Genomic DNA, 26,488 nt, shown 5'->3' with positions numbered 1-26,488 from the left:
AGTTGCATGCAACTAACTGGCTAGTTGGTAACTTTGGGAGTGATTACGACTTGTCGTGACTCGTGTATACGAACTATCTCGAAGATGTCCGGAAATTATCGAATCATGCTACGCTTACGAGTCACGAGTAAGAGAGGGAAGCGCGGCACCGTGTAGGACATGTTTCGAAAAAATCTGCTACCTGCGCGGTTTATTGTTTTTCGTTTCGTTTCCACGCAAAAGTAGATAACTTCTGTGCCTTTTTAGAAAGCTTATGAAACAAGGAACTTACGTCTTTAATTTGTACAACAAGTTTACTACATTTTTTTCGAGTAATAATCAACTACTTATGGAAAATTTACTGAAAAAATAAGTTTAATTCCACTTAAGACCCTTTTCTTTTTAAGGTGATGCAAGTTTTCGGCAAGTTTTTTTTTTTAAGTGATCGCTCATTCTTCGGCTTTCAAAAAAATATCAATTGAATGTTAACAGTGTAGTAGTTTTTTCATAATTAATTGTTTTTGGTAGAAAGGCAGAAAATTTCTAAAAAATAAAAAAACCGTTATAGCTCAATAACCATCCATTTTTGACCCCTGGTTAACTGGACTTAATTTGTTGCAAATGACCTCTAGTATAACCCCTTTGAAGGATCACGTCGAATTACCAGTCACCCTGTATACAATTTCATAAAAAAAATCGCACGTTAATACGGGAAAATAAACAGCAAAGAAATATTTATGATAAAGAAAGAAAACAATAAAAAAAAGAATAGCTTAACTTTTATTATGTAGGTCAAATTCAATTTTATGTAGGCATTCACATAATAATTCACAGGGTCACAAATTCTTATAAACACGTCATTTACGAAAGTCGATTATTCAACACATTTACATCACTGGATGTCACGGGCTCGTGTTTACTCGTACGCTAACTTAATTTACAACTTTCATTCACGCACGTATAAGGTGTCGGAAGCTTTCACCGCCTCTCAGTTTTCAGGCGATTCGCGTCAAAAAATGTTGTTCAAACTCATTTTAGTGTTATGTGTGATACAAACGTGTCTCTCCCGTTGTGATGAGTGCAATAACGATTATACGCGAATAAAACGAGCGAAGTATTACTCCAACCCGCCTCCACGATTCTATAGAAAACCACCCATGAGCTATCCCATCAGAGGACCTTTTTCATACACGCCTCCACCAGGATATATGGATGATGGTGATAAAAATTCTGGACCTCCCGCACCTTACAAGGTCAGTAAACCCAAAGAAGGCTTGGGGGATGAAGACTTCCAAAACCTCATTAAATATTTATCAAAACAAGATTTAGATAGAATTGTCGAACTTGCTGGAGAAAAACTTAGACATACGGAAAGATTTCCAGCACCGAACGAAAAAAATGTGTTTAAAAATAGTGAACTAGATTTTGATCCAAGTAAATTAATACCGTTTACAAATGACGATCAAAAACCCAGTAATATAGAATATAGTAATCCACCAAATTACGTTCAAATAAGACCTGGAAGTAGTCCGGACAATAATCAAGTGAATCCATATTTGGAACCTGAAGAAAGTCAACAGATTTCTTATTTGAACGGTCACATTCAGAGAGAATTAAATAAAGTTGAATACCAACAAGTTGCACAAAAGGGACGGGATGATGTTATTTTCACTGACAGTGAAAGCATGAAAGAGGAGCAATTACCTAGACCACAGAATTTAAGAGAGAGAATTGATTATGAAGCGTCATATACGAATAATGTGCCTTCTATTGTACAAGCACAATCTTATAAATTAGAAAATTTTGCTGACTTACCGTTAATGAATTATGATCATTCTAAATTAGAAACGGTTAATTCGTACAGTGTTCCTCATTATACGGTAAGTGTTTATATCGTGAAAGGGTTTAATACCTCTATGCACTATATGCGATATTTTTATAATATGTTAAGTATTTTTTAGTATCCACAGTTTTTCAATCGTCTGAAAATGAACCCGATTTTGTTTTAAACATTATGTTCACTAAAATTACTATTGTAATAAGATACCTGAATGATAACCAATCAACTCTTTTGCTATAAGTATTATGCAATCGTCGTAAAATAAACCCGATTTTATTTCGATTATTTTATTTACAAAAAATATTATTTTAAATAATAACCAATAAACCATTTCAGGTAACATCATCAAGAAATCAGGAATCGCTTGCAGTTCCACCACCATCCTTCCACGTCAACACGAACGTGCAAACCAATCAAGTAGCCCAACAAAGCGATGCTCATCTCAAAGCTATCAAGATCTGGACCCACAAGTCCACTGGAACAGCGTATACTTTGCACGATGATGGTACATTGTCTTTAGAAAGACCATTGCCGAAACGTCAATTTTAATTTAGTGAAAATGTATTTATTTTATTTTTAAGTGTATTTTACGAGAGCTTTAAGTAATTTAGATGAAAATATTTAATACGTCGCGTTTGTAGAAATGTGTTTAGTTGATGTTAAAAATAAATTGTTGTGTCTGTATTGTCTGATATTATTTATCACCAGAAGAGAACTATGACATGAATTCACAAAATAAAACACCCTGTACACTATCCACTCACCCCTTTATCCATTCTCAGCACTGTAAAGTGATTCTCCGCGATCGGAAAGTGTTGCGACACGAGCATCGAATCCCGATACTTGCAGTGCATCGCCAGCGAGTCAGTCTGCGGCCAGAAGGGAACACACTGCTGCGGCGCGAGGTCCATCCAGAGGTCCGCTGCTTCGTTCTCCTCCATGTAGCGGAGGTGCTTCTTAGTGTCGTTGTACACGATGAAGTATGGGAGGAGGGTCACGATTTTTGTTAGTTGTGGAGACAGTTCGGATAGGGTGACCTGTATTGAATTACATTCAGTTAGTAAGTACCTAAACAAAAACTCTTCAATTTTAACATAATCTTAAAACAAAAAAAATATTTCGCATATAATAGAAATACAGATGTAGGTAAGTGATACGTCCTAACGAATTAATTAACAAAGTAAATAAGTATACATATTTGATTTAAACAGGAAAGAAAGCACACAATAAATATAAACGTAAAATAATACAAAGCAATGTATAGACCAAGAAAAGACAGACATACCACACAAGCTACAAACGAATCATTAGTCCCAGTAAAACGCATCATTAAAATACACCATACATCTCACCTGCAACAATATGCGATAGTTGATCTTCCTCTCAGTATGCGCACACACCAACAACCCCGGTGCTGCAGCAGCAAGCGGAGCAGCCCGGGACCACCCCGACTGGTGAGCCCTCACCCGTACCCGCTCTCCCCGCGCAACCCCCATCACCCCCGATCCTGCGACCCCCAACACCCCCGCACGACGACCCCCGCCAGTCCATAGTAGCGGCTCCTCGCTCGCTTCGTAGCACACGTCTGATCTGCCCTGTATCAGCGATACAAACAAATATTTATAGTTTTTTCTGGGCAAAATATTTAGTTAATCGTGGTTTTTCCTAACTTGATCAACACACGTTTAATATAACAACTCTTTCAAAAATAGATAAGTACATTTACGTTGTTAATTCTTAAAATTATTAACACCATAAACAGATCATGTCCAATATTTAAATTTAATTACATTTAAGTTTGTCAGCTAGATCATGAACCAGAAAAAACAATTATAATCAACGGCCCCAAATGAGATCCCTGTGGAACTCCTGCTGGAATTGTTTTTCCCTAGAAATTTTCCGGCACATCGTTGCACAAGTTAATTATGGATATAATATTGATATCGAGTCGTTATCTTTATCGATGGTGCGCTTAGGGCATATTATCTTCTTACTAGTTAGTCACTTCAGATATTTTCACAAAGAAATAATAGTTCAATGAATCAAACGCCTTGCTGAAATCTGTTCATATACTAGCTTGAATAAGTTTGATATGCTAGTTAGATATGCGAGATATTTTATTAAAATTACAATTTTAATTAGGAAAATGTTTCATATTCTATTTTCTTTTCATTTTCACAAAAAAAAATTAACAAGAGATTACAATCATCTCCTAAACCTGATTACATTATGACATTACCTTGATCTGCAACGGCAGCGCGGTCTTGTTAACGAGCCAGTAGGGCGCGTAGAGCAGCAGGCGCGCGGTGGGCCCGCGCTCCAGCCGCGCGCGCACCACCAGCCGCTTGTTGCCGCCCTCCGTCTCGCATTCCGTGCGCATGCTCACTGTGCACTCGCTCATTTCTATAACCACTCTATTTTATGAGCTCTACATTGCTATAATTAGCATTAATATGAGTCTAACACCCGTAGAATAACGTTAATGTCTTTCTTTTAGATCCGTGAAGTTCATCTTACATCCATTAACCTTCTAGAATCTAGATAGAATAAAACTGGACCGTCTATTTGTAATCAAACTTAGTTAAAATTATTTCGTTACACACGAGTTGTGGACATATATAACGCTAGTACACATGACACTAACATACGGGACACTAACATACATGACACAAGCAATCAATATGATATTTTGATCGACACTTAACATCAACATTTAAACAATTTAATTTAAAACATTTCTCACCTGGCGAATACGTGAACCGTCCAGTCCACGGCAACCCCAAGTAGTGCACATCTAGCGTGAACTTGATCTGTTTCCCCGGGGGCAGCGTGTACAAGTGCGCTCTTTCACCAGCCTCGAGCCTCACACTGAGTTCCTTCCCGGGGACACCGAGCCCGGATATCAGTTCCGGGGGAGAGTGTAGCGTGGCGTGCGCTTGGAGCGCGTGCGGGATGCGGTTGTGGATAGCTAGTGGCGCCAGTACGCGGACTAGCAGATTGGGTATGGAACGGGATATTGCGTTCGATTGGCAACCTGGAATAGTTAATCACTTTAAACATAACAGAATCTGAAAATGAAATCTGAAAAAAGACGGGTTGCACTCCGGGAGTGCCGGCAGAAGTGAAAACTTGATTATTAACGTTGAGCATGTTTAATATTCATCCGTCTTACGCTTTTTCGATCAGGTCACGTGTCCTGACGCGAGTTTAAGATTTTATACCCATTACAGAAAAAGTGCTCAACGCCGCTAAAGAAGTTTTCACTTCAATAATTTTGTGAAAATTGACAGAAACGGGCCTATGATGAGCATTGAAAACGAAATGATAACAACTTTATTGCACAAAAAAGGAGATGAAGACATTTATTTCATCGTAATATTTCTGAAACTAAAACATAAAATAAGTTAAATTTAAGTATGTGTATGTTTTTCTCTTTTGCATTCAGGTATTATACTTTTACTTATTTCACCTAAAAAAGAACATACCTTCAACAGGTAATATTCGCATAGCGAACACACTCGGATCGCTATCTTCTAGAGCTGGACACACGATGTCTCTCGGTGTCTCCAGATCTCCTACTAGATCCATCCACCATATACCTTGAATACTTGCTTTATAGCCTCTGTAAAGCAATTTAATATTAAATGTTAAGTTTTTATCCTTTTTGTTCGATAAAAAAGCTCTTAACCAAGATTTCGCCTGATGGTTAACTAAATTTTAATGTCAGTAGTAGAGTAAGAATGTTTGAAATGTAGAGCACTGATAACGCAGTTTGGTTTCCTATTACGTATATGTACATTGTACATTGCAAAATGCCGTGTGTAATGTGTGATGTCGTGTGTGATAAATATAATTATTTTTCATTATTATTTATCAGATACTCACTCAAAATTAGTAGGTAGTAGGTAGAGTCTACAATGGTAGGCAATGTAGAGCGGCACGTTATACGTATCGTGTGGCGCCAGAACGGCCAAACGCAGCAACCCACAGAAGGGGTTACGAACCGACCCCACACAAGTGACCCCCGCAACCCCGTCAACCTCGCCAACCCCTGTGACCCCTGCACCCGCTGCTTCTAATTCTGATTGGCGGTAGAGCAGCTCTACAGCGTATGAAGTTTCATTGCGTACCTGATACAATTGATAATACATTAACACCAATTAAATGGTGATGATGAGTGGAAAAGTTAGAAATATTTGAATAAATTTTTTATTTGACCGCAATTGTCGATAGCTTGAAATGAGTAATTATCAATGAGCAAATTTTTACTTTATATTTATGGATAGTGCAAAAACTCTCACCCTAGTGTTAAAAATATATTTCGAGTAGCGTATACAATATACATAATACAAACCTGCAGGGGTGATCTAACGACAATTTTCTTCGCATTGTACTTAGCAGTTCTTTCAACGGCCACATAGTACCGTGTTCCATTCTTACTCGGATTTAATACGTGTAGTTTGGATACTGCACGTTGGGGACAGTGGATCTGAAATTAAGTTATTAAGTAAGTATTCATGGGGTTACATTAAAATGACACCATAACATTGCTGTGTTATAATTTTGATAAAAATAATGTCAGTTTTATTTTTAGAAACTTTTATCGGTGACTGTATGTGTGACTTGTGATGCCGTTTGTGATGTGTGATGTTGTGTGTGACGTTTGATTTCATGTGTGACGTGTGGTATCGTGTGTGACGTATTATGCCGCATATGACGTGTTGTGCCGTATGTGACGTGTGATGTCGTGTGTGACGTTTTATGTCGCGTGTGACGTCTTATGTCGCGTGTGACGTATTATTTCACGTGTGATGTGCGATGCCGTGTGTGATGTGTGATATGTGATGTCGTGTGTGACGTATTATGTCGCGTGTGACATGCGATGCCGTGTGTGATGTCTGATGATGTGTTTCATGTGTCATGTTATGAGTGATGTTGTGTGTCTTGTGCTGCGTGTTAATTGTGTGGGATGTGTGATATCTTTTGTCATGTGTCATATTATTTGTGATGTGTGATTTCGAATGTGTTAAGATTTCATGTATCATGTGATATGTTATGTCATATTTGATGGCACATAATATATTTTTTGTCTATGCCCATAATCAAATTTCACTCGACACAAGCAGTGTACAGTGTACTCACGGTGAGCGGATCGAATCCCTGCAACCGTATGTGCAGCGTGTGCGCAGTGAGGCGCCGCTGTAGTGCGGCGGGCGAGCGCGGCGCGCCGGGGGACCCGCGCTGTGTGCCGCACTGAGCGTTGGACCCGAACCCACCCTCGAAACTGAACATGATACAATATGCTATTCGTATAGTTATACAGTCGTAATAACGAAGTGATGTGAATATTGAAAAAAAGGATAGGGAGACCTACAAGTAATCAGGAAGGAAGAAAGATAGAAATGTCATGTTGAAACTGCACGGGATTACGCCACTATGCAAATGATGAAAAAATAATGTAGATAGGAACAAAAAAAGGAAATGAATTAGTCTTAATATAATATAAATCTCGTGTCACAATGTTTGTCCTCAATGGACTCCTAAACCACTTGACCGATTATAATAAAATTCGCACACCATGTGCAGTTCAATCCAACTTGAGAGATAGGATAGTTTAAACATGTAGGTACGACGGGCGAAGCCGGGGCGGACTGCTAGTTAATTATAAGTCCCTAAATAAAAAGGAAAATGAATAAACAGAGATTAAATAAATTTATAGCAATATTTCATAAATAAGTTTAAAAACTAATAAAAGAACTATTTAAAACACTATTTCTTACCAGTCCCATTCATCACTAATATCAGTCATCTCTTGTTTGGTTTCCTTTTCTATTTCATCCAGCAAGTCGGCACCAGATGTATCGCAACCTTGCATAATTAATTAAAAAATATCAAATCATCAAAGTATGGTAAAATAATTTTTAATTCAATGTTCTATCTAAAATTTAAATTTCAAGCTTTTACCAGCGCTACCATTGATACTATAATCAATTGATTTATAATATTTTTCACGTCTCTCTTACTTTGACTTTGAAAAAATATTTTTGCCTTTCAATGGTAATCAGGTAATAACCTACACGTCAATCTATCAAACTCACCAGGAGTACTAGGTCTGCTAGTATCAATGTCATAATCAGCGGTGGCTATGATGCGGTCGTTGCCAGGCAAGTCTGTTTCGTTGCGCGCACGCAGTTGTACTGTTGAACCAGGCCCTGTATAGAATAACTGCATAAGAAGGGGGTTTTTTCACCGATACTAATAAAATGGTCCTTCCTTCTTTTTACTATTATTGCTAACATTATTGAGCATGGATGGACTTTCGAGGACACCAGAAATCGAAGTAAATATTGCTGAAAGTTATATTAGAAATAAATTTGGTTCTAAAGTGCTATATGCTTCTTTTGACACAAAAACTTTAAAATAAGCAATCTATATCGTTTATGACTGCGTCGTGATCATAGCATTATCCTATCCGTAACTGTTGCAATATGAAGCATGACAGCAACCTATTCATACTAACCAATATCATTAATTAGCTGCAGCCCATTCTCCGCGGTCACAATGGCCGTGACCACAGCATTTCTATCCGTAACCGCGTCCGCAAGTGCCCGCAGCGCACGCGCAGATGCCGGGCCCAGTGTGAAAGATAGTAACGAACGAGATTCGAGAACCACGTAGGTGCATAGACGGTTATCTTCTGGTGTCGATTCTACGCTATCTTCTCTTTCTGGCTCCTAGAAAGAACATTGATAAATGACTAGTTCATTTATTTAAAAAAATTCACCATTTAATTTGAATTTGAATGAGCGATTAAAAGCAGTATTTTACATATGTCACTACCTCAAAAATTTTTATGAGCTTTATACGTATCTCAAACAAATTATGCCTCAATTTGTCTATGACCTTTTAATATCAAATTATCAATGAAAATATAATTTACTTGTAAAGTAACCGATTTCTCTTCTTTTTTATCATCAGCATCAGCGAATGTTTCCGGTGTCTCCTCCTCCTCCACTTCCTCTTTATCACTCTGTTCAGGCGCTGATGAATCTTCATCGTTGCTCATTTCATCGGCACTTGATTCACTACTGCAATTATTTCAATCATTAAAATAAAATTGTATGCTTATGAATTTACCGCCGTTTATTTAAAATTCACAAATATTATACGTTTCATAATAATTAATTATTATGCAACACTTTTCACATACAACAATTACAACAGTATTGAACAATTGGTCTTAAAATATAATTACTTACTCTATAAACAAATGTCCCATAGCATACGACATTTTGTCTCTCTTTTCAACATCACTATCAGAATTTGAGTCATCTGCATCGAGTGCTCTCAAGAATGACATACTAGTTGTCTCAAAATCCATATTATATTTTCTCTCTTTCTCATTAGGATTTCTCAAGAAAGTCATTTCATTATCAGTATCAGCTTCATCAGCTGATGTTTCAGATTCGAATTCTTTACGCTTTTTCGTCTTCTTTGTTTCAGGAACGTGATCGGACATTGACTCTTCTTGTTCGTTTGTAGATAGACGTGCCGACATTGGATAAGATTTTGCCTGCAAGTTGAAAATAATGGTATAGTCACCAAACTCGTAGATATTGAATTGTTTTTGATCTTTAAAAAATCTTACAACTTTTTGAATATTTTATGCATAAATTAAAAATTTGTTTCGATCTGACTATCTAGATGACTTTATTTCCTTTTCTAAATAATGTCACAATTTTACCCTCTACAAAATTTCTCGACCTGATTAATAAGAAATAATATATTTCCTGAAATCAAAATAGTTTTTATAAACCCATAAATAATGACAGTTACACCAAAATTCAAAACAATCTTAACACTACCTTACTGAAACTTGAACCCCTAAAGCCCCCAGTCCCACATTACCTGAAACACCGTAGCACCAATCTCGAACGGCACTTGTCTGTTCCCATCGAGCACAGGCTCGAGCAGCGGCTCCCACACGTCGAGCCGCTCATTGTACACACTCGCCGCGAGCCGCGCCGCCCCGCGCCCGCGCGCCCCGCCCGACCAGTCGTACAGAGTTAGTTCCGTGCTTAGCTGTTATAGATGATGTTTTACGTGTTAATCCAATTCTAATATTTAGAAATTAAAGATTTTTATACGATTTTAAACGTGATTTATTTTCCCGGCGTTTCGCACACTTTGCAGTGAGCGTTAAAAATCTTTAATTTATAAAATTCTCGTGTCACGGTTTTTTCCGCGATGAATTCCTAAACGTCAAACGACTAACTGAATGGATTTTTTTAATTTGATTTGCACCCCGTGTGCATCAAACCCCATGTACATCAAACTTCAAAGAAAGGATAGTTACATCACATTACATCTCAGTTAAGAGTCACAAAATTATTTTATCGGAAATTATTTGTCTATTATTTGGTTTTCACGATTATCTGTTTCGAACGATTCTTACATATTATGGCGACATCTGCTTACTGGATTGAGTAGGTATTCGATGAATGGCGTATTTTTAAAATACAAACATTTCAGAAAACTTAATTAATAATAGAACTCTTCATAGTGAAATAAAAATTCTACGCTTCTTCGTTAAACAATAACCGTTGTTAAGTTGGTCTCACCTTTACCAACAGCACTGGTATCCTGACAGTCTGTTCGATTTCAAACATTACTCGTATAATGGGCACGATCACATTCAAGGTCTCTGTCGGTTTTCCTGGCGAAAACTTCGGCTGGTATGTATCCTCATGATGGAATGGTAAGTATGGAGCCACCTTCTTTGGTGCCCAGAGATCCTCATCATGCTTCTCTGATTGTGGGTTGTAAGTGGAAAAGTTGAACATCTCTTTTTCGTCTGGTATTGCCAGTTCAGTTGTTACTTCTTCAATTATGTCTGTAAGTACACTTCGGATATTAGTTTAATAAATAGGAAAAAGTATGTTCTATATGCGTATACAACACTACAACCAGATTCAGGTATTTAAAGAAAACTCAGCACAATAAGTAGCACAATAAATTGCCAAAGCTATTTGAAAGGACACCTTTTCAAGATGATATAAGGAAAAAATTTCAATAATTCATCGATAAATGATAATGATGAGTACTCACCCATTACTGTATGAATCGTAGTCGCTGCAATGTGCATATCGATTTCCGACACCGACAATTTAACTTTGACGCCTTCCTCGATACTCTTAAAACTCTTGGAGAATTCCACATCACAAGGTTTCAGCACTAATTGTGGTGGAAGATTCTTTAACTTGGACTGTAGTTTTGACATCACTTGAAGACCAGCGAGAGATATGACGAGAGTTTCAGTGTTGGAGTGGAAAGAGTAATCTACGAGAAGTTCTGTGCGCAAGAGCAGAGCGTGGCCTTCCGTCTTGTTGAGGTCTGTGAAGAACATGATCTCGGGCTGTCTGCATTGGATGGATATTGACAGGCTTGGCACTTCCTCTGATACTGATGTTGCTGTAATTTTTAAGTTTGCGATTAATACCTACTCGTTTTAATAAAACATTCTGTAATCTAGAATTAATATTGTGTTTAGTTAGAAGTATTTTTTCGTTCGGCGTACAATTATTATTATCAAGTATCAACACCAAAACCTATAACATCAAAACAATTAAAAATAAATTGATCAACCTTATCCGGCCCGAAGAACCAAATTTTAATTTCCAATATCAATTTTATAACAGTTTTCTTTACTTAATAAGTAAACGTACCGGCAGAAAAGTATCCACTAGTAGAATCACTAGAGCTGGGGAACCGGGCAGCGCGGTTGTTGTTAGTGCGGTGCGGCGCGTCGCCCACATAGCCGTGGTTCACTACACCACCGTCCATTGTCTTGTCACCTGGACATAGCAAAATTAATTTTTATCGCATCAAAATACGAGAATCTTTACTTCCTGACTATACAGACTGTCCGGTGAAATATACTTCGAACTGAAAGAGGACTCGATTTCCGTTTAAATTCATTCTAATATTAAAAATGCGAAAGTAACTCTGTCTGTCTGTCTGTTACTCAATCACGCCCAAACTACTGAACCAATTTTCATGAAATTTTGTATAGAGATATTTTGATACCCGAGAAAGGACAAAGGCTACTTTTTATCCCGGGAAAATGACGCAATCCCGGAAATCCCACGGGAACGGGAACTATGCGGGTTTTTCTTTAACTGCGCGGGCGAAGCCGCAGGCGGAAACCTAGTTATGTAATAAAAGTAGGTTCCTTATTGTCCCAATTTCCCTATACAAATTAAAACAAATTGTGAAAGCACAATAGCTTTATTTGTTTGTGTGTGTGTGTGTGCGCTCACCGGGCAGCGCGCTGAGCAGCGTGCGCGCGAGGTGTATGAGGAAGGGCGGCGCGAGGTTGAGGCGCGTGCGCTCGAGCCGCACGTCCGCGCTGTGTGTGTGTGAGCTCACCGGGCAGCGCGCTGAGCAGCGTGCGCGCGAGGTGTATGAGGAAGGGCGGCGCGAGGTTGAGGCGCGTGCGCTCGAGCCGCACGTCCGCGCTGGCGGCCCGAGCTGAGCGGCGCAGTGCCAGCTCGAGCAGCGCGGGCCGCACTACTGCGATACCGCCTGCTGAACGCGACCCACCGCCTTGCGACTGGAATATCCTACATACACAAACAAACGTACAGATACGATCTGTGATACATCAGCCCCTACGAACTTAGATAAGATTTGCCGGTTGCGTAACGTCTTATGACATCGCTGAACTACGTTACTACCGACCTACATTGAAATATTGATTGTAAAGTTATAATATAACCAATTTATAGTCACTAACGCACAAAACGTTCCCCTAATGCCTCCTCCTTGACAGATTTGTAATTCATTGATTTGCATTTGATTGCGTTGATCACCAAGACGTATTTCTAAATAAAAATTATCTTTATGGCCATTTGCTTAGAAAGTATTTAAGATCGCAAAAAGTGAGCAGTAAGAATTGATTTGGATTTAAATAAAACTAATGTTAAAATATTTACGCAAAAATAAATCATGTGGAGTGCCACAAGGAACTGCCTTGGAGCCTCTTTTGTTTCTTTTATATGTATCTGTTGTCACAAATTAAACTCGAAAAATAATTACATATTTTTAAAGTAGCTATATTTTATTTTTATATACACACACCTTCTTATAACAATAGTGGTATCAGGACGAATATCTTCAATAAGCAGACTCTGTAAGCTGGCCTTCATTTCCATACTATTGTCGGAGAAATAATCAAACACTACTGTCATTTCCCCGGTAGTTAATTTTGCGAGTCCATGGTTCAAATCCCGGACAGGTGAGCTTAAGACTTCATCAAGATCTGAGAATAATTTCAATTCTACGCCTTCCAGAGTGAACCTGCAAAATTATGGTGTTAAAAGAATCCTGGAAGTATTAGATTTTGGAGTACATTTTCATTTCTTTTAATGTACCTTATAACAGATTCCTTTCTTATAGGTTCTCCTTGTGCAAAGAAGGCTTGGAGTTTCTTTACCTGGACATCAGATGGAGCTAGCTCTACTGGCGAGCTTGGTACAATAGCACCTGCAAATTTATAAGCATTTTTATCATTTTCCATAACTCAACGCAGCTTTTAAAATTCCCAAATTTAATTTTATTGTGTTCAGCGTTTAAATTTTTTTTCTGTCATTATCCATATAAGTAAATATAAATTTGAAATTATCTTCAAATAGATCTTATTCTCCCGAATTCTCAAATTTATTACTCACCAATATAATTTCCCTCGCTCAAGTTATCAGTCCAAACCGCGAACAAAGTGGCCAAGTCCTTTTGGCCAATGTTTATATTAACAGTGTCCATCACGATATCTGCTTCGCAAAGCAATAAGTCTCTATATGCGGCTATAGTCGCCACTTGAGCGTATCCTATTGTACGTTTCAAATCACATCGAACGGATATCGATTCTAATATTGGCTCCTGTAAATAATGACCAGATGCATTGGCATTTATTACTTGTGGATGATGGATTTTAATATAGCACAAGAAAATGCAGTGGCAAGATGAAATTTTTTTATTTCAGAAAGCCTATAACTACATTCTAAATAGTTAAAAATTAACTACGTTCTATATTTGATATTAGCAGATGAAGATTGGAAGAAAATTAATCATTTGTTCACCGTAAAAATTTTTTCGTTTTTTTAGTTTAACGACTTTCAGAAAATAGTAAAGCATAAATACAAGAAACAATATTATGTTTTCCGCATGAAAACCATTCATCAAAGCCATATTCTACCTGAACTTCAAGAGTCCCAGCTAATGTCATAACAGCTCTCGACAAAGTAATATTATCAAGTTTAAACAATACATTGTCGATAACTGGACTCTGTATGGGACTGTTCGCCTCTTGACTTATGTTGACTGTCTTGAAGAAGTTCTCTATCATCAGGTCACCTGTAATATGAAAATGAAAAATACAAAATTATAATTAAAAGGATTTTTTAAAGTTCCGGTTCAAAATTGATTGTCGTTGTGACAAATAAGAAAAATACTTAATTAACTATAGTGAAGTGATTCAGAAATGAAAACTTACCTAAATTGAATACCAATAGATTTGGAGACGACGGTTTTTGAGGTAGAAGCAAGACCGGCGCATGAATCTGTAAAAAATTTAATAACCCTATAAAATATTAGAAATCGCAATACTTGTATGTGCTTTTTCTTCCGAATAGATTTAAAAAACAGCTATCATTAGAATACTCTCAAGTGTAAAAATTCTGGTAAAATTGCATTTTAATGACCCACTCGAATAATTTTTTTGGCATTTTTTACACGACTTTGCACGCTGGAAAACAACCGTTTTGACCCAAATAACTAAATCTCACCTCTATAGCAAGACTGACTCTCAGCGCGGACGTTCGCAGCTCAGCGGCTTGTTCTTGCGCCGCTCTTTCCGCCGCTACTGCTGCTTCTGTTGCCGCTGAACTTGGAACAAGTAGTTCCAAGAATTGCTGAAAAAATCGCTTCGAATTTAAAATACCTACTCTTGTTTTATTCAATTTTAAGTCGTACGTAAGCTTTCATTAGCTCTATTTAGCGCGAAACTCTTCGTTACCACACCGTTCTGTTATTGATAAGAGATAAAATGTTTCACATTAATATTCTGTGTATTTTCTTACTTATTTTCGTCTACAGGTGTATTTATAAATACTTGTTCAATTCGTAATGTAACATTTTTATAATATTTTTATCTAATAATATTTTTTGTAACTAACTATGCTTACATATCTTTTATCCGTTTACTTCATGCTTTGCAATGTTTTTTTCTTTTCCCAATTCGTCCGTCTGTCCTCACCTGCAGGTTATACAGCAGCGAGCAGAACAGCACCACGTGCAGGCGGCCCACGTGCACGCGCAGGTCGGCGCGCGGCCGCGACCGCACCCCGCCCGCTGACCGCACGTACTTCAGTTCTAGCACTTTGTCCTCGTCTGGCCAGATTAGCTGCAATATTAAAATTAAAGTGACGATGACCTTTATTTACTATAATGAAAAAATTGGTTGTCTGTAAAGTCGGTTTACTGACGATAGTTGAACGTGACAACGTCCGATTGTGCTTCATTGTCGCTCGTTCCACGCTCTCACTTGCACTTCAAGTCTTACATGGAACGCCTCAGAGCGAGGTAACGCCGCATGAGTCATATTTTTTCGTGCGTGCAGCCGGCGCTATCGAATTATAAGACGTTGTCACGTCAAAACTTCAGCTTTTACAGCACATTAAATGTATCTGAATATATAAAATGTTCAACGATATGTGACATCTGCCAATCTACACTTGGCCAGGGTCGTGGATAATGGCCTGTACCCTTATATTAGGCCTGTGTCCCAGCAATGGAAACAAATATGGGCTGATGATGTTGAGGAAAAAATGTATCTGATAGTATTTTCTATTAATGTAAGCTAAGATAGCGATAACGAGATTATTTTCAGCTCGATGTTACATCCTTTACATTTCACATAGTTTCCACTTTTAAGGCTGGTGTGCAAGTTAAACTATGCATAGCTTGTTTCTACTTACCTTAGGATACAATGTAGCATCAGAGAGATCGTCCAACTGCAGTGAACCCAGGAACAATCTAAACACCAGTCGATCATCAGCTCGGAACACGCAGTCACTGTCTAGTGACCGCGCCCGCCACTCCACTGCGCCATCTGCTTGCCAGGCTCGGATTGATACTGATGATATCCTGGTGAAAATGGAAGAAAATACGTTTTTGAAGTGAAAACTTCTTTAGCGGCGTTGAGCACTTTTTCTGTAATGGGTATAAAATCTTAAACTCGCGTCAGGACACGTGACCTGATCGAAAAAGCATAAGACGGATACCATTCCAAAATATCAAACATGCTCAACGTTTATAATCAAGTTTTCAATTCTGCCGGCACTCCCGGAGTGCAACCCGTCTTTTTTTTGTCATACAAAGTCAGTAACAAGCTTGAAGACGAATAACTTCAAGGAAAAAGATTGTGAGAAAATTAAGAAAAGTATGGAAATGGAAGTTAAAATTCAAAATTATTTATTGTGATTCACAGATTAAATAGAGCTGAAAGAGTATTGTAATTCGGTAGATACCTAAATTAAAAATTCATTCGATTTCTAGTTATTGATGTTTTCTAGAAAGGACAATTTATGAATAACTAGCGGTCCGCCCCGGCTTCGCCCGTGGTACATATTTACGTTTTGTCTACATAAAAACCATCCTCGTACTTCAAGGAATATAATAAAAAAAGAATTATCGAAATCGGTTCTGCCGTTCTCGAGTTATGCGCTTACCAACACATTTTGCGATTCATTTTTATATATAAGAAGATTAACGATCTCTTGTGAAAATTATCTATGACCAATGGAATGAGAATTGAAAAGAAAATACTTTCCCGGCCATCATTTGTCATTCTCCAAAGAAAAAATATACAACAAAATCATCTAGTATGTGATGGAGAACAATGTACAGTAATCCATGTGAATTTAAAGACGTCATAATATTTATAGTATCGTTTATTATATCGTATTATTTATATAAATAATAAAGGAATATTAACTAACCGCATGGAATAACTGAATTTCGTAGCTCCAGGAGGCACCGGCGTGTCAGCTTCCGGCTGCATCAGCAAATCCCACAATCTCTTTGTTCTGGGCAGCATCATACCTTTCATGTTAAGTGCATGGCGCTGTTGTACTCTGCAAAGTTTTATATGTTTTTGTATAATATAAGTTCTTAATTTGGGTTTAATTAGGTTTTCTAACAAGATCATCACAATTGATTTGTAGTTTTTTAGGCCAGGTTCTTACTATTATGATGTTTAAATACACTTAATATAAATAATGCAATTCAAAATATTATAACAAGAACAACAGGCAAACTAAAACTAAATAAAGTCATCCATATATTTATTTAAACCTATTCACACCGTACACTGCAATTTGGTGATAAGCGTGAATTCGGTCAAGTCGAAAATTTTTATTTTCACTGTGCAGGAAGTAAGTACAACATTTGTCTGATGACTATAAAGAGCCAAACGGAAGCAAAATTCGGTTGGACAAATAATAATATGGATGTAAATTGGGACATGTGACGGGGTGAATAAGTCGATTAATTGGGCCCAAGAGCGTTTAAATCTATTGGACATGAGCACGTATAAATAAATTGGACACAAGTGTGTATAAGTAAGTTGGTCATAAGGGTGTATAACTGTATAAGTCAATAAGTACAAAAAAAATACACAAAGGTGTACAAATAAATCTATTGAACATAATATTAGAATAGAAAGCTATATGTCTAATTGTATATGTAATCTAAAAGTCTTTTTAACACACATAAACAATCAAGTGACACATTAGAAGGTGTTTTGAGTTTTTTAAAAGTGTAAGTCAGTTGACACAAATGAACATTAAAAGCTGTAACGGTCTACTATAAGTTAGTTGGACAACAAAATATCCAGTCACTAACTTGCCAGCCAAGTAACATTAAAGGGTGTAACAGCGTAGTATATTGCAAGTCAGTGTACAACAAATATTACTAACTTGCCCGCCAAGTAGGCGATGTACTTCATGAGCGTGTGCAGCGCGGGCGCGTGTGCGAGCAGCGCCACGTGGCCCGCGTCCGCCACCAGCGCCTGCTCCACCGCGTGGAAGTGCGAGCGGAACTCGGGGCAGTGCGCGCGGACCTGCACACGTGAATGAATGAATGAATGAAAAAAATTCTTTATTGCACACAAAAATACAAGATAACTAAAAAAAATGTTGTGTGGTTTTATGAAACCACGGTAAAAGTGAAACTTTCCGAACACTGCTTTATACCTACTCGGCAGCCGACCGTCACGCGACATGCGCTACACAGACCAAAAAGTTTGAGACGATGTAATAAAAGTTTCACTTTAAAAAATAAGAGTATTACAAGTTATAATATGTACAGAGGGCGGTCTTATCGCTGTAAACGATTTCTGCCAGACAACCCAAAAACATAAGGATTACATATTTTATGGTGGTGGTGCATTACATTTAGGTTACATATTATTATGCTTACCACGTGATAATACTTCTTACAAAACATCATACATAGATTTCGCTGTGACTAAAACAGGGAACAGTACAATATGCAGGGTTAAAAAATTAGCGCATCACCTCTTGCAAGCAGCTTGACTACATCAATCCCAACGAAATTGTTTTGTTCTACGACTTTTTTTATTTACAGTTTCTCCATACTAAATTTATTTATTGCCACTGAACTCGTATTACTCTACAATACACACGTTGCGTAGGCAAAAATATTGGCGGTATGCGGTGGCGGCGATGTACAACATACAGAGGAATAAATAACCGAGAGAGCAATTTTTTTTTGGTTGTCAATCAAAATTTGTCAATAACAAGGTTGTTGGGATTGATGTAGTGCAGCTACCTGCAAGACATGATGCGCAAATTTTTTAATTCTATCACGATCCCAGTTCGCTGTATTCATCATTCTTCCCAATGTTGTAAACTGGTTGCAAATATTATATCAATAAATCTATTAACTAACCTTTCTATACAGCAAATTGAATAACTCCCCATCAGTGGTCAGCAATTCGAGATACTGTCCATTATTACTGTGATGCTGTTTATCAGTCAGTAACGCTGAACCCACTGACAGCTGTATCGCTGGACCGAACGCCATTAGAGCTACATCGAGACATAACTTGGTGACACTTAACATGATGTAGGGCTTGTCTACTTGTTCGCTCGAACGGTTTAGGTTTATTACAATTTCACCTGCGAAAGCAAAAAGGACACATTTTTCTTCATTGTGAAATTGCGAGTTCCCTAAAATGTAGGAATCATACTACGTAAGTTTACGACCACGTTTACAATGATAGCGCTTTATCAACATGTTTTTTCTATACTGCAATAGACTAACAAAGCTTGATTTGATGTAAAAAGTAATTTTAAAATACTTAAAATTTATCATATTTTTTGAAGACCATGTATCATCGATCAAATCGATCGTTTGATCAAAGGAAACCGTTAATATCGGAACTTCTTCATCCCAAAAAATACTACACAATTTAAAACAAACACACGTCTCTACAATACTCACCAATAATAAACCGCAGCAAAGTCCCGATATTATTACTGGGCGACACATTGTCATCAAATCCCGGGAGGTCCACGGACCTCGCGTACTCTTCAACATCCTCATCACTGAGGTCCGCTGGTGGGAGGGATTCTACTGTGGGGGAGTGGGTTGGACCTCCGTCTGTTTGGGTGTCGGGTACCCTGTGAAGAATTTGATAAAACTCGGCTCATTTTTTTATTTAATTAGATTTCGTTTAGTAGCAGAAAAATGGTGATCTGTGACGTTCCCAGATTCATTAGATTATACTGCTTCTGTGCATGTGTTTGTTGCCGAAATCTATCTTCGGCTGGACCGATTTTAGTGAAAATTTCTTCGTCTTATGTACATATAAAACTTCATATTCTTAACCAAAATGCACTATTATAAATATAATAAAAATAATGGACAGAATACCTAGGATGATGGAGCATAATCAATTTATTTCAACTGAAAAAACAGTAGATACCTCAGAAGTTATTTACAACATTCCCACAAAGTCTTGCGGTGATATTCAGTTTTGTAAAATAATCGAAACAGACATCAAAATTCGTATACCAAACAGTAAAAACCCACCTATTTCTGCTAAAATACGCGGCCACGATCTTCCTCCTCAACTTGACCAGATCTCCATACCCTGGATCAGCCAATATCCTGTCCCTTTGCAGGGTTTCCACCAGCTCAGGGTCCATGCAGTCTTCCGTGTAGTCTCCGGAGTCCATGAATGATACTGGCACAGTATTGGGTACTGGAATGGGCAAGTTATCCAGGAAGTCCAGGAGGAGACCTATGATACGGTCTGAGATGTTCAATTTGAGGCTTGAGAGGGATATGTTTAGTTTGTATCTGTAATAGAAGGAATTAATTAATTAATAAAGAAAATACGAGTTAAAAGACGCGTTTTATTTATCAACCTATTATTTAGTAATAATAGTCACGCAAAATATTTTCAATAAATTTGAAAGAATAATACAGATTTTCTACCGGCATGTCTCTTATAAGTAATGCACATAATATAAAAACAACGCTTTCAGTATATTTTGCGAATAAGGCAAAAGCTACTTAATCAATTTAGTCGAAGTTTGGCAAGAAAATATTATAGAGTAGGTATGATAGCACGTTCGTTTATCAAGCGAATATTATGCGAGTGAAGTCGGACGCTCAAGCTAGTAATAAATAATAGAATTATTGCGTACCTAGGCAATAATTTATAATCCTTTCTGATACTCGTGGAGAATACCAGTTGACTCTTTACACGAGGAACAAGGTGATGTTCTGAATCACCAAGTTTCCTGGACTCCCGCCATGGCTCGTTCCAATCGCAGAATAGAATCTAACACAAAATACATTAATTAACGAGCAAACTACATTTAAATACCGAAATAAAATTACTAGAAATTCAGAATATGAAGTATATTTTTAGAATATCGAAAAATTACACGTTTGTACTTTGAATTTACTGAAAAAACTAATCTCCTCTGTCTGAAGCTGACCGAAGCTTTCAGCATTTAGCGTGAAGAAAACACAATTTTTAAGAATTGCTATAAATCTTTCCGTAGAGCTATAATACCGTTTATTGTTCAATCTTTTCGTTCATCATTCGTTTCATGTAGCCTGTAGGATATTTAATTTTTAATTTCAAAGTAGTGTCTTAAAAAACATTATGTATCTATGTAACTACATAGATACATAATGTTTTCATAATAGTAAGCCTTTTTTAAATAAATAAATACATAATTTTATGAATAAAATACCTGAAAAGAGCACTCCGCATGAAACCGATCATACAGTTTCTCCTCCAACTCCATACACGTCGCGTCTTCTAACACCAAGTTAGGGGGTTGTAAGTCTGTCTTTATTATTATACGGTTCACGTCTATTACAATGAGTCTGCCGGGTCTGGGAAATGGAAGAAAATTGTGGAAGAAAATTGTAGATTTTATTGTTTAATTGTATTTTGTAAATATTGAAAAGATAATAGAAGATATCGTGTGGTGGGTCTTGATAAAGAATCGCTGGGCAATCGAAAAAATATAATTCTTAAATCTGAAAGAATTAAAAAATGGGTTGTTACGCTAAAAGGTAACTTCATTCATTTAGAACCGAACCGAATTAAACATGAGCCGAATTTGATGTATAATAATAATTAATGTAAGACGTAAGTGTATAGATTGATCTTTGAAAATTTTCATAAGTAAAAAAATAATGAATCGTGTAACTAGGTAAATCATTTGAATATTTTGTAGAGTGGAGATTTTTGTACATTAAAAGTAAAGCAGGTCGCAGGTAACTAAAGACATCTCAAAGACCAAAGTATAGTTTAAATTAAATAAATAAATAAAATACAGGGAAAAGTACTAACTAAATCGTAAAATCAAGTTACACATTAATTATTATTAATTGCTCTACTTAATATTCCAATGTTATCCTCGTTGAATGAATAAATAAATGAAAATTTTATTTGTTTTAAAATAATTCATTTTTTGTTAATATTATACTGATAGTATTATAATGTCACACTTACTTATGCATACACCCATGTTCCGGCACGAGCACAGTCGGTCCCTTGACATCCACATTCAAGTTAAAAACCTTCTTTCTACTAACTGCATACGCAAGCACCGACTTGCTGATGTTTCCAGCTTGTTCCAAAGCCGTGGACACTTCTTCTAGAAGCTCGCGGGAACTCATCGAGTGCGTTTGGAAAAAGTTTATTAATTCTGTTATGCCGTGCTGTAAGGTATAAAAAAATTGATATGATTTAGGTAAAATTTTGAAATAATGTTTTAAAAGTTCAATAAAAATGTATAGCTAGACGAAGCCGGGATAAGAGACTAGTAAAAAAAAAATGTAGTGTGGTTTTATGAAACCACGGTAAAAGTGAAACTGTTCGAACGGTTCCGAACACTGCTTCGTGTAGCGCATGTCGCGTGACGGTCGGCTGCCGAGTAGGTATACCTACTCGGCAGCCGCGATACACGCGACATGCGCTACACAGACCAAAAAGTTTGAGACGATGTAATAAAAGTTTCACTTTAAAAAAATTATTTAACAAAATACTTACAAAAGTATGTAATTTAATACAGTATGATAACGAAATATATTGCTTCCGGAACAATGGTTGTAAAAGTGTAACAAAAACTTTATAATCAAAAAATGTAACGAAATTATTATACACTTTGTTTGTATTAAAATAACCAAAATTTATAAACAAAAATAATACTAAAAGATAAACAAAAAATAAATAAAAAGCTTTGTCAGGTGTGGGGTTCGAACCCACGCTCCCTCTCGGGAACCAGAGCTTAAATCTGGCGCCTTAGACCACTCGGCCAACCTGACTTGATAAAGAATGTTGAAATTTTAGTACATTATCCTCGTGTGGAAATTTCTTAACAAATCGCGGTCCAGTCTGCTAAATTAATAAACATCGAAACAGTAAAAAAATAATTACTTACTTTTCATGATTTTGTTTTGTAATTATTTTCATGTAAAATTCAAATGCAATTAGAAAGTAATGACGAATCGAATTACCGAAACAAATGTCAAAAATTAGAAATTATTAAATAGCTGTTGATAATAAAAATTAGTTATCGTGATATTTACAAAGTTTAATTAAAATGTGTTTGTAATGTTAATAAGAAGCTTTTTATCCAAAACATATAAAAGTTATTATGCCCTATGATAATTAGTATTAAAAAATCGGTATGTCTGGTGTTTGTCCGTCCGTCTATTTATTCTCGACATCGTTGTCTGGAAATGGCTGGAAAAATTTGAACGGGACCTTTCAGTAACATAATACCTGTCAGTAAAACGGGTAAGTCAGACACCTTTGATAATGCGTAATAAAACTATATTCTATTTATTTTCCTTTGTATTAATTCGCTTTCAATGGTAGCAAGGCCGCCCTGTCCGAAGGTAATCGTAGCTTACCTACTTAGATACTTACGGGCAATGAAGATTTTTGTTTTCATTCATATTTTAATCCAGTCCCCTAACCTATTATCCCTATACCTACACCAATTGTACAGCTTCACTCAACTTCCCGATGCCAAGAGCCTGGTTATCAATAGGATTGCGTGATCCTTAACAAAATCCTATTTTTCCACCTGGAACCTTACCTCTACATACACCAATTCCACGGGCTCCATCAACCACGTAATTCCAAGGTCTGCGTGACTATTTATCGGATTCCTTTCCACATCTACCGCGAGAGCTGTTCCCATGGAAGACTCTCTGGCTGTTATCAGCATGTGGACCAGTTCACCGTCTGAGGAGACACCTTCAACTACCAGGTTGTCTGCTCGGAGTGATAGCTGGTGGAAAAACAATAATTGAAAGAATAAAAGAAACTCGTTAAATATTTGGGTAAAAAAAAATAATAAAATCTTATCATATTTGTTTTTAAAATGAAGAAAAAATAATATAATTCCAATGGAAAAATAACATAGATTGCAAGTTTTAGAAAATTTAAAATCATTTGCACATTTACAAGGCTAACTTCCGAAAGAGATCATTACCGAATTATGTGACTGAAAGGGTATGAAAATATTATTAAAGAGCATTCTTTTAAAAAATGTACCTTATACGCTTTAGCTGAGGGTCTTGTTTCAAGCGAAGCCAGGAACTGTGTCAACGTCACCACCAGCACTTCTTTACTTCTATTGATTAATGTGAGAGAACAGTTCGCCAGAGTCAGGTTTAGTTTGTGTTCTGTAAGTATTTTTCATTTAGTTAATAAAATGTATGGTTTAATCAAAATAAAAGAGATATTTTTTATCGATATTCTTGATTCAACGTCAGTTTCAAAGTCATGTAAATAAAATAAGGAAAATTAAATTTTCAGTCAGTGTGGCTAGAATAAGTCAGCCAGTTAATCTTAATTCTACTTCAAATTTTAATCAATCACACCTTCGCAAGACACTTACCAATATACTGCTTAGATTTATCCTGCCTTGGAGCCCCTTCCACATACCCTATCAGCTCACACACTTTCTTCTTCTCAGGGCTAGATAAATGGCTCCAAAGCGTTTTATTCCTCTCTGCCTTTACACAGAGTTCCACTCGAGACTTTTCATTGTCTGAATCGCTTTCAGCGTCTGACGACCCTACTACTTTCCACCAGTCGAATTCTGTTTCCACTACGTCTATACTTTCTGGCTCTTGGGATAAGAGCTGAAAGAATATTTCGGATTTAGTAGTTAAGTTTCGCCTGGGATCGAGAAGTAATACTTTATATTGTTTGCAAGCTACCTATGATCAGTTACGGTCGACTTCTCAATATCTTTTGTTAACATTACAATTATTTTAACTCTATTATTTTTTTAACTGAACACTTTAGTCACTTACCTCAAACTTCGCTTGTTCCCTTGCTATCACAACTGATATGATTGGCAAGTTATCTTCACACTTCTGCAAGTCCATCTTCAGCTCAATATCATTGGGACTCCGCAGTAGACTCTTATAAGTCTTCTTGTAGATATTATAGTTCTCTCTGTGCTTTTTAATGGCTGCCCAGGTGTAGGGGCGTACTCTTTGTTCTAGTACCACGTTGTAGGCATATTTCCACCATTTTTTAATACCTTTCGATAGTGGTACGCCGGGGTGCAGGTGGCGGTGTTTTCTAGAGTTATCGAGAGCAATTAATTTCTTATGATAAGAAAAAAAAAACAAAATACTGTACTATCATAAATTATATTTAATATTTATAAATAATTGAGTACAGAAAAAGTAACAGAACAGTGTAGTTAACGTTACTCAGTTATGATAATATTACGATCGAATATAAAAAGAGGCATTGTAACAACTACATAATATACTCTTCGTTTCATAGTGAATTTAAGGAATGGTTACATGTTATACTTAAAATTATTTTCTGGTTAAGTTACATTACAAAAAATTGGACTTCACCACAAGATCTTAAGAACATCGTCTAACCTGTTAAGCTGAATCCTCCTAAAGGAAGCGAGCAAATTGTCAATAGATAGATACTGTCGTCTGGACAATTGCAGTGCGCTGTCTTGCAGTACTGCGTCCAGTAAGAGTCGCGGCACTCGCGCCTCGCCAGAGCGGTTTATGAGTACTTTGACTTTACATGTCACTGGTTTGAGTACTGTAACGTGTTTAAATGTGTTAGTAATGTACTGTGTTACAGTAAATTTGTAATTTGCTTTAATGTTTACATGTAAATGGTTTAAATACTGTAATGTGTTACAATAAGTAATGATTTGGGAATTACAAATTGCAATTCAATTTTAGTTTAATACCATCCAAATTCTACGCTTTATATTATGCTTAAATAATAAATAGTAAGAACTATTGAACATATATGATTAAACACAGTACTCGTGTTGGTTTTTTGTATGCAGTTTGTGAGCAATAATCGTCATTGTGCAACAGGCGTCTTCAATTTCAAATACAGTATTTAATTTCAAATTGAAAACCATGTTTTCCCCAAACATTGCCATATACTCACGAAACTCGAAATCCTCATGATGCATCGAGAACTTATCCAGCCCAGTCAGCATATAATGCTTCCAATTGTAATACTGCATGGGGGTTATATTGGCTATTTCCACATCATCGAGTGCTGTGGCTGTAGGGTTCCAATAGAGGGAGAGGGATTCGATCCGCATCATTTGGTATACCGTGGATGCGTTCGCTGGTGTCACGGAGGGCTTCCATTTACTGGAAACAGCAGTTATAACGTAGTTTGTATTGTTACGTTTTGATGGAATTGCATTTTAGACGATTACGAAGATGGGGATGATGTTTCGAAAACGGTCGTTATTTTTAACAATTGTGTTGAAATAAAAAAAATGAAGCATTTTATTTTAAAATCAAGCACCTATCCAAAAAATTTTAAAAATTAATTTGTAAAAGAAATTAAAATTTTCATTTTGATACTTTAATCGATAAGTTTCAAGGCAATATTGCTAAAAATTAGGAATATTGTTCATTAATGTTACTCACTTAACTAAGAAGAATTATAACAAAAGCTCTACCTATGTTATATTAATCACATCAATAGCGTTGTAAATAATATGTAATTCACTAACCAAATATACCTATCTA

At 36.7% G+C, this 26,488-nt stretch overlaps 2 protein-coding genes and 1 non-coding gene across 3 annotated transcripts in view; 1 reads left to right on the top strand and 2 right to left on the bottom strand.

Moving 5' to 3' along the window:
* The window catches only part of LOC149482619 (intermembrane lipid transfer protein VPS13A-like), a 47,258-nt gene that overhangs the window by 19,663 nt on the left and 1,107 nt on the right, over window positions 1–26,488 (bottom strand). Inside the window, exons 3-42 of the mRNA XM_089703440.1 lie at window positions 25,890–26,101; window positions 25,352–25,526; window positions 24,764–25,037; window positions 24,343–24,589; window positions 23,997–24,127; window positions 23,536–23,730; window positions 21,942–22,150; window positions 21,172–21,316; window positions 20,614–20,750; window positions 19,994–20,263; window positions 19,403–19,581; window positions 18,848–19,077; window positions 17,854–17,996; window positions 16,876–17,010; window positions 15,853–16,021; window positions 15,132–15,278; window positions 14,662–14,787; window positions 14,370–14,436; window positions 14,073–14,230; window positions 13,549–13,756; window positions 13,252–13,363; window positions 12,959–13,177; window positions 12,248–12,441; window positions 11,545–11,673; window positions 10,928–11,290; window positions 10,441–10,712; window positions 9,728–9,901; window positions 9,079–9,392; window positions 8,760–8,907; window positions 8,340–8,553; window positions 7,918–8,031; window positions 7,600–7,687; window positions 6,962–7,103; window positions 6,174–6,308; window positions 5,705–5,949; window positions 5,305–5,441; window positions 4,563–4,853; window positions 4,059–4,222; window positions 3,172–3,414; window positions 2,584–2,856 (exon numbers count right to left, since the gene is read on the bottom strand). Of these exons, the coding sequence (XP_089559566.1) occupies window positions 2,584–2,856; window positions 3,172–3,414; window positions 4,059–4,222; window positions 4,563–4,853; window positions 5,305–5,441; window positions 5,705–5,949; window positions 6,174–6,308; window positions 6,962–7,103; window positions 7,600–7,687; window positions 7,918–8,031; window positions 8,340–8,553; window positions 8,760–8,907; window positions 9,079–9,392; window positions 9,728–9,901; window positions 10,441–10,712; window positions 10,928–11,290; window positions 11,545–11,673; window positions 12,248–12,441; window positions 12,959–13,177; window positions 13,252–13,363; window positions 13,549–13,756; window positions 14,073–14,230; window positions 14,370–14,436; window positions 14,662–14,787; window positions 15,132–15,278; window positions 15,853–16,021; window positions 16,876–17,010; window positions 17,854–17,996; window positions 18,848–19,077; window positions 19,403–19,581; window positions 19,994–20,263; window positions 20,614–20,750; window positions 21,172–21,316; window positions 21,942–22,150; window positions 23,536–23,730; window positions 23,997–24,127; window positions 24,343–24,589; window positions 24,764–25,037; window positions 25,352–25,526; window positions 25,890–26,101 (7,528 nt within the window). The remainder of the gene's footprint in view (window positions 1–2,583; window positions 2,857–3,171; window positions 3,415–4,058; window positions 4,223–4,562; window positions 4,854–5,304; window positions 5,442–5,704; window positions 5,950–6,173; window positions 6,309–6,961; window positions 7,104–7,599; window positions 7,688–7,917; window positions 8,032–8,339; window positions 8,554–8,759; window positions 8,908–9,078; window positions 9,393–9,727; window positions 9,902–10,440; window positions 10,713–10,927; window positions 11,291–11,544; window positions 11,674–12,247; window positions 12,442–12,958; window positions 13,178–13,251; window positions 13,364–13,548; window positions 13,757–14,072; window positions 14,231–14,369; window positions 14,437–14,661; window positions 14,788–15,131; window positions 15,279–15,852; window positions 16,022–16,875; window positions 17,011–17,853; window positions 17,997–18,847; window positions 19,078–19,402; window positions 19,582–19,993; window positions 20,264–20,613; window positions 20,751–21,171; window positions 21,317–21,941; window positions 22,151–23,535; window positions 23,731–23,996; window positions 24,128–24,342; window positions 24,590–24,763; window positions 25,038–25,351; window positions 25,527–25,889; window positions 26,102–26,488) is intronic.
* Window positions 857–2,461, top strand: LOC149482621 (uncharacterized). Its single transcript, XM_089703421.1, has 2 exons — window positions 857–1,859; window positions 2,156–2,461. The coding sequence occupies exons 1-2, from the start codon at window positions 879–881 to the stop codon at window positions 2,366–2,368; spliced, it is 1,194 nt and encodes a 397-aa protein (XP_089559547.1). The 5' UTR covers window positions 857–878; the 3' UTR covers window positions 2,369–2,461.
* Window positions 22,673–22,756, bottom strand: TRNAL-UAA (transfer RNA leucine (anticodon UAA)). The gene has a single exon. It is a non-coding gene; the product is annotated as a tRNA-Leu (tRNA).

This window comes from Colias philodice, chromosome 14 (assembly GCF_061535455.1).
Source record: "Colias philodice isolate Cphi_HAF_F1 chromosome 14, ilColPhil1 Martin Lab GWU primary, whole genome shotgun sequence".
Classification (NCBI taxonomy): domain Eukaryota; kingdom Metazoa; phylum Arthropoda; class Insecta; order Lepidoptera; family Pieridae; genus Colias; species Colias philodice.
The sequence above is the reverse complement of the archived record's forward strand: the minus strand, read 5'-3'. Positions and strand labels throughout refer to the sequence as shown.